Source organism: Euphorbia lathyris, chromosome 1, assembly GCF_963576675.1.
Source record: "Euphorbia lathyris chromosome 1, ddEupLath1.1, whole genome shotgun sequence".
Taxonomy (NCBI): domain Eukaryota; kingdom Viridiplantae; phylum Streptophyta; class Magnoliopsida; order Malpighiales; family Euphorbiaceae; genus Euphorbia; species Euphorbia lathyris.
The window spans coordinates 88,115,056-88,123,248 of record NC_088910.1 but is presented as its reverse complement, the minus strand read 5'-3'; the positions used below and the strand labels follow the sequence as shown (position 1 = coordinate 88,123,248).

The 8,193-nt window shown below is 35.9% G+C and overlaps 1 protein-coding gene across 1 annotated transcript; it reads left to right on the top strand.

Annotated features, from left to right (window-relative positions):
- Positions 1 to 373: 373 nt before the first annotated feature.
- On the top strand, positions 374 to 7,848 carry LOC136205655 (polyamine oxidase 2-like). The gene is made up of 10 exons (XM_065996344.1): positions 374 to 799; positions 1,427 to 1,542; positions 2,405 to 2,493; positions 2,592 to 2,705; positions 4,795 to 4,882; positions 5,145 to 5,230; positions 5,326 to 5,428; positions 6,506 to 6,603; positions 6,760 to 7,189; positions 7,297 to 7,848. The coding sequence occupies exons 1-10, from the start codon at positions 763 to 765 to the stop codon at positions 7,603 to 7,605; spliced, it is 1,470 nt and encodes a 489-aa protein (XP_065852416.1). The 5' UTR covers positions 374 to 762; the 3' UTR covers positions 7,606 to 7,848.
- The last annotated feature ends 345 nt before the right edge of the window (positions 7,849 to 8,193 follow it).

The following is an 8,193-nucleotide window of genomic DNA, read 5'->3' as shown; positions in this document are numbered from 1 at the left end:
TGTTGTGGGGTTAGTTTTTCTAGGCTAATCCCGGATTATGTTTTTAGGTTGTTTTTTGTTTGTTTTTTTTCTTTCCCCCTCCTACTTAAAAAAATAAATTATTGTACTGAATATCGATATTGAAATTAAGTAATAAACAACATGGTGGTGTGAAACGTGAGTTGGTACATAAAGCAGGTCGTTTACAACCTTCTGTTAAAAAAAAGTGTTTGATATTGTTTTTCAAGTTAAAGAAATAAAAAATAAAAGTGGACTACACGTTTCGCATGTGTGGAGCGAGTAAGTCAGATTTGTACGCAAGGGCGAGTACCGACATTATGGTTTGTAGGATGGTAGGCCCCAAGGATTCTATAAAAGCTGTACTAATGGAAAGCTTAGATAGCCATAATAAAGTTACAGCTCAACCTAATTTTCTGAAAACTCTGATAATTTCTAGAAATTTCGAAAAGTCATTCGATCCTACTCCATAATCACCACTTTTATTTCTCAAGATTTCCTATCCGATTCTAATTCTGATTTCATTAACTTCGGTTTAAAATTGGAAACCCATTGAATCGGAAAGAGAAATCTGCATGAACTGGTTGGGAAAACTGGGTTTCTATTTCCTCTCATCGAATTCTAACCATTTTTTGACGCAGTTGTTAATATTTTTTCTTCATTATTCTCCTCAATTCTTGTTTTCCTTCAGTAATTTTGATTCTACTGCAACATATTCATCATCATCAATCAACAGTAACTCTGATTTTCCTTTATCATTGAATTATGGAATCCAGGAGTAATCGTCCACAATTAAATAGAGGTTTGTTGAAAATCCATAATCGCTGTTGTATTTATTTATTTATTTTAAGAATTTTTTTTTTCTAATGATGCTTAATGTGAGGTGTCGGTGGTTGCTTTAGTTTTTTTTTTTTTTTTTCCAACAAGGGCTTCAGCTATAGTCTGAGATTCTTGAGCGATTTAGGTTAATTTATGACTGTTAAATGGCTCGATTCGTAGAGGCTGTAATCCATCACTTGGCACTTAACATGCTGATAATTTTGTGTAGTAAAATTTAGATCTGTGTAAGATAGTATCCTCTAAGCTAATTGGGAATTTGTTTTATTTATTTAAATCTACGTAGGCAGATGGAAAATAAATTTTTGGTGTCAAGGGCATGGGATAAAATAGAACAGAGGATCATTACAAATAGTTTTCATATGCATACAATTAGTAGATGGTTCCTTTAATTGTTTCATTGTTTACTTTTTAATCCTTTTCAATGACTAGTCTGAAGTAGTTTTTTCTTTTATGAATTATGTTAACTAAGTAGCATCCTATAAGCAGCGTAGGAGTATCATATTCAATTATAATGGAGCTTTTCTTTTGAATTGAGCAAAACTTGGTTGGTTGATACCAATATTGAATCGGGTACAAATTTTTGGCACAGGTCTGTGTTTTTCAGATAGTGGCATGAGGCAAGCTGCTTCCCCTACTGTAATTGTTATAGGTGGTGGTATGGCGGGAGTTGCAGCTGCTCGTGCTCTTCATGATGCTTCATTTCAGGTAAGAATAGCAAAACATAAACATAGCAATGCATCCATCTCAGATGGTAATTCTCGCTCTAGTACAATGCTTGAAAACCTACCTATATGTTCTGCTCTTTAGTATGTAGCAGTAGGCATATATTTTGGCATGCCTTCTGCTGGTTTTGTGGGTATGCTAGCTATATGGTAAGGGTGATATAGGCTTTAGAGGCAGTGTCATTATATCGCTGAAATGTGCTAACTTGTGTTGACGAGAAATTCAGAAATTTATCAGGTTTTAACGAATTAAAATTCTGGCACAATACGAGTATGCCGTCATCTTGTTTTGATATATTAATTCTGTCTATGCACTGCCATGTGTAGCTTATAGGTTATTGCAATTCTCTTTTCACATATATGAATCACATAACCAAATACAGTATTTTGATTTATGCTTATGTCCTTAAAGCTTAGTTTTAAGGTACCATCGATGATACAAATTTGTTTATGTCATGGAACCATTTGAACTAAAAGCTTAAACTGCTAGTTAAGGCCCAACTACATCTTTAAATTAATCTCTGACACACCGCCACACACGAATGCCTCCTGGACTTGAAGCGTGTGCAACACATGCTCATCTTACCATGTGTTTTTAATTTCACGAACTAATGACGTTGTCAGGAATCGAAACCTCGATCACTTGGTCTAAGAGGCTCTCGTACCATGTCATTGAACCAATTGAACTAAAAGATTAAGCTGATAGTTAAAGCCCAACTACATCTTTAAATTAATCTCCAACAGTCTTAATGAAGTTACTTGTAAACCAACTATACAAGTGAGACTGTTCTATAAGGTATTAAAATATTGATATGGGATCCCTAATGACCTGATTTTTCTGTCAGGTTGTATTGTTGGAATCTCGAGACAGACTTGGTGGTCGAGTTCACACTAATTATTCATTTGGTTTTCCTGTGGACCTGGGTGCGTCATGGTAAGCATATTTTCTCGAGTACTTGTCTTTCGAAATGAGCCAATACCGTCTTCTTTTTCATCATTTTTTTTCTAAGTAATTTTAATTTTTAATTCCAGGTTGCATGGAGTCTCTAAGGAGAATCCCTTAGCCCCATTGATTGGAAGGTTGGGACTGCCCTTGTACCGAACAAGTGGTGATAATTCTGTGTTGTATGACCATGATCTTGAAAGGTAACTATTATTGTTTTCTGTGGATTTATTGGCAGTGACCATACGATTGGAGTTCACTTGCAATAATGTAATTAATTCCTTAGAGCTGTGGGCTGAATTGATGCTGAATGAACTTATTTTCTATAATAATGCTTTTGAACTTGTTCATTTACTTGGAATATTTTATCAAAGGGGACAACAACTTTATTTTCTGTAGACTGTATGTCATCTTTTATTTATTATTGAGAGGTCTACAGTCTCTTTATCTTTAGACTTTACTGTTACCTTGAGTTGAAGCACTTGAGATAGATGCCACACAAATTCACTTATCAACAATATACATTAACAGAGAGTAGAGAAGAGAACTAAGAGTTTATTGACAAGGAAGAGCCTAACACCCAGCCAAACAGGAGGGAGATACCCCAAAAAAAGTAACCAAAAGCAACCCAAAACACAATACCTTTGACAGCTTCCGAGCTAGCATATATAACTGTCTACACTTCAAATCCCCAGAAAAATTAACTGCCTCAAGCATTAGATGTCATTTGTCCCTGTTGCTTTTCCTTGAGTATGCCCTCTAGATTTTAGGCCTATATGACTATTGGTCTAACAGTTTGCCGTTAACACATTCCCTATCAACTTCAGTGTATATGGGTCTAGGGAAATTCTTCCGTTGGGTCAGTGACCAGACTGGCCTAAAAAATATCTAGCATGTCTATGCACAACTTGGCTTCGAATCTCTAACTTAGAAATTGATGCATACCGAGCCATTGTATTTGCTATTTTTTGTATAGACATTTATATGCATCACTTTTGGATGATTGCGGATATATATATGTCTTCAAGTTTAGCTTTCCGTTTTGTTTGTAGCTCCCTATGTTGCATGGAAACTCGTCTTCATTAGCGTTTCTGCGTTTCGTATCCGTTTCTTTTCCGTTTCCATTACCGTTTCCTAGCTAATTTTTCTTAGAAATAATGTTTCCCGGTATCCATATCCGTTTTGTTTCCCGATATCCGTATCAGTTTCTGTTTCGTATCCCGTTTCCGTTTCCCTTAGGTAGCTCCATGTTGTGGCTAATATGGGACCTATCAGGCTATCACTAGAGTGCTCACCATATTAACTGAAGAAATTTTGAATGGAATAACAGGAAGCAACATGGAGCTATTTCAACTTGTTAACTTGAGCCTGTATTTTCACATCCGTAGTATTGTCTCATGGTCTAAATCATCTGATATTGAGCTTAATGCAACTTGTTATTCTTGGCTTGTTCTTCAGCTTTATATGGACAGTCTGCTTCTTAATGGTTTCTTGAATAGGTAGATTTCAAAGGGTTATCTATGGGAGAGGGTAAAAAATGATGGAAGTTGAGAAGAAAGAGAATCTTGAAGAGATTCCTTTCACTTTTTACATGAGAAAATAAGAGTTGATTGAAAAAAGTTAAAATGATATTTAACTAGTAAAAATCTAAAATATAAATGTAAACCAAGGAAAACTAGTACCACCCACCTCCCTTTCTCCCCACAATCATTGTCTCCCTCAGTTTACTCCCTTCTTGCAATCATGTTTCCAGATAGCATTAAAGATTTTTGACAAACAGTTTAACCCTTTTAAACTTAGCCTAATGTACACGATGCTTTATGGCTCCAGTTTTAACAAACAACTATGGATGCAATGTTGGGGTTAGTGGTTATAAAGGTTGACAATAGAGGGATGCGTAAAGCAAAGCAAAGTCACAACCTACTAATGCTGTATAGAGCGATGATAAGATGGTAGAAGACGTTGGATGTAGAACTTTCATGACTTGATTTCTAGCCATCTTTTATGAGGAAATATTTGATCGGACAATGAAGTGATATATAACTCATGAAACAGACTGAAAGAAGTCTATTCATATTTGTTGTTGAACCTAGAAAGGGAGTACAACATATTATGATGACTTCAATTTTCTATGTGATCTATGATTTGAAAAAAATAAATAAATGCTTTGGTGTGCAGTCGCTTGTGAATGATAAAATTAAATAAATTGGTTATTTTCAGCAAGATTCATGTATTTAAAACATAGGATTCAAGTCCTGCAACTAAATAATTGTAAATATGTGTTGTTTACAGTTATTCTCTCTTTGATATGGATGGGAACCGGATTCCTCAAGAATTGGTCACTAAGGTTGGCGAAACTTTTGAGCTCATCCTGAAAGAGGCAAGTCATCTTTTATTACTTTAATATTGCGTGCTATCTAATTTAGTATTAGTATTCTTGTTTTTTCATTTTCAATGGGTTTCTCTATTGAATTTTGAGAAACCATGGCCCACAAAGTGTAATAAAAACCCCAAGTCATAGTGTAGTTCTGTTTAATTTTCCCTAAATTTTCCAATCACAACTTTTTCCCCCTTTCCATTATTTGTTAGCAGTGTGTTTTAATGGCATTTCCTAAGTTGATCTCAAATGTCCTTGAATGCAGACAGAGAAAGTAAGACAAGAACATGATGAGGACATGTCGATATCCAGTGCTTTCTCAATTGTTTTTGAAAGAAGACCAGAATTAAGGTTTTACATTAATAGCCCTTAACAGTTAGTTTCTCATAATTCTATGAATGCCTAAGGCGGAACCATAATATGATATTGGTGAAAATAACGTATAGATTGGAGGGGCTTGGCCATAAGGTGCTGCAGTGGTACTTATGCAGAATGGAAGGTTGGTTTGCTGCGGATGCTGATACTATTTCCCTCAAGTGTTGGGATCAGGTAAATTTCTGCATGTCAACTATTTAAGTTGTGAGCCTTTTCGGCTATATGCTGTATAGTAATGTAACATTCATAAACAAATAATGTTAACGTGAAATTTTTACATTGTTATTACAATTGATTTCGTAGAAACTGAATACTTTTTAAATAGCTACCATTTGGATTCCCAAGTTCAATTTTATTTTTCCGTTAATGTTAACGGGCAATGTGTTGACAACTGACATGATGGATCCCAGAGGGATGAAAGGGCTTAAAATGTGTGCAACAGAAAGCTAAATCAAATATGTTGCACTTACATCTTTAGGGGCGCGTGTGTAGTGATTGTGGATTGCATAACTAGGGTTTGTGAAGAAAATCTTGTTGTCTCTTTGCTTTTACCATTTCTGAATCTGAAAAGGTCTCTTAGTCAGAATTTTAGTGGTTAAATTAAATTATTCTTCTCTTGTTCCAAATTCATTTTGACCAGGTAGCTGAAATCTTCGATGTGTCGACCTATTTTAATGAAGAAATAATTGATACTATTATTCTCCTTAGATGGAATGGCCAAATAGTACTAGCTACATCCAAATAATTATGAATGTATAAGCTCAAGCATGTGAAAATAGCTTTGACTTGAATGTTGTATTATCAATATTGGTTAGGAACTGCGTTTTGCTTGATTCTGTATATTTCAGTTACATGCTATCTTTTTTCAACTGAACCGATTATTAATTTTCAAAGATGATCCCCCCCCCCCCTCCTAATATGGGATCACAAACATAAAATAGGGACGTGATTAATCACTGTCCTTAAGGAAATCCCTAACATAAAATTAATGATAGCAATTTCACTAATTTCCTTATGAACGTATTTGAATAATTAAAACAGTAAGTGAAAAGGTATGAAGGATTGAGGATATTTATAGCCAAAAAGCTGGTTGTCAAAACTGTTATAAAACTGTTTTATCTTTATCCAAAATACAGATGTCTCTAGACAATACAGATGTCTCTTAGACAATATAAACCCCCCTCTAGCTTTTGTAATAGCTTAGGATAACTTTGCATTGACATTCTTGTATTGTATTGACCTTTATTGCAGGAAGAACTACTTCCGGGTGGGCATGGACTTATGGTAAGGGGCTATCTCCCTGTCATAAACACGCTTGCCAAAGGACTTGATATCCGATTGGGTCACAGGTACTAGTCAACAAGATCTATTATCGTGCATTGTTTTCTTGCTCTATTTCACTTGAGAAAATGAGTGAATAAATGTGTACAAACATTTGTAGCTCTCCCATGTGTGTGTGTCTAAAATTATCTGGTTAGTTAAAATCTTATCCTGGTCTTTTGTAGGGTAACAAATATTGTTAGGCGATATAATGGCGTGAAGGTAACAACTGAAGATGGGAGAACATTTGTGGGTGATGCTGTTGTTGTTGCTGTTCCTCTTGGAGTGCTGAAAGCCAGGACCATAACTTTTGAACCAAAGCTTCCGGATTGGAAGGAAGCAGCTATCAATGACCTTGGAGTGGGGATTGAAAATAAGATAGTGATGCATTTTAACAAAGTTTTTTGGCCAAACGTAGAGTTCTTAGGAGTGGTTGCGGAGACTTCTTATGGCTGCAGCTACTTCCTGAATCTTCACAAGGCTACCGGTCACCCTGTTCTTGTATACATGCCTGCTGGGCAGCTGGCCAAAGACATCGAAAAAATGTCTGATGAAGCTGCTGCCAGTTTTGCATTTATGCAACTCAAGAAGATACTACCTGAAGCCTCTTCACCGGTAATTTGAGTTCTATAACAGCTGTTGTTGAAATCTTCCTTGTCAACCTTTGTGGTTCAGGGTGGTAGAAGTCTTAACTCGATATTTTTGTTTTTTACTTGATGCAGATTCAGTGTCTTGTTTCACATTGGGGCACAGATGTGAATTCGCTTGGTTCCTACAGCTATGATATGGTAGGTAAACCCCATGATCTGTATGAGAGGCTAAGGATACCAGTAGATAACTTATTCTTTGCGGGAGAAGCAACAAGTATGAGTTACCCAGGGTCAGTCCACGGTGCATTTTCAACGGGATTGATGGCTGCAGAGGGTTGTAGGATGCGTGTTCTAGAGCGTTACGGAGAGTTGGACTTATTCCAACCAGTGATGGGCGAGGAGGCATCATTTTCTGTCCCGCTATTGATCTCGCGCATGTGAGGTACTTAGTTTTAGGGTGACACATAATTTAACATGGGATTAGGTTGACACATTATATTGCCATTTATTTAGATTGAGCAATCTGGGAACTCAATATGAATTACTGTTTCCCTTGGATTGATCAGTCTATGCTGGCATTGATTAAACTGTGTTATCTCCTGTGTATCATACTTGGAAATAAGTAGTAATGGAGGACTTAAACATTATATATTTATATTTATCCATTGTTATGACTTTGCTAGTTGATAGACATGCTTCCTAGGAATATAGCTTTTTTATGAGGACATTGCAATTTCTTGTTATCATGCCCCATTCGTCTGAGTTCTGCTCTGAAATTTGGTATGCATACAACATATTATTTTAATACTGCTTTTGGATGAAAAAAAAAAAAGAAGCAACGCTGAATCTTTTTTATTGATTTCACAACAAAAGATAACTGCATTTTCCAGGTTGAACATCATGATACTAATGTTAATTATTGTTAATGTTATTATGACCATGATTATCAAGTTTGTAAAAACCGGCTCGGCTTGGCTGGGTCAATTTGCTTCAATTAGACCCTATAGGTAGGCTGATTTGGAGACGCAT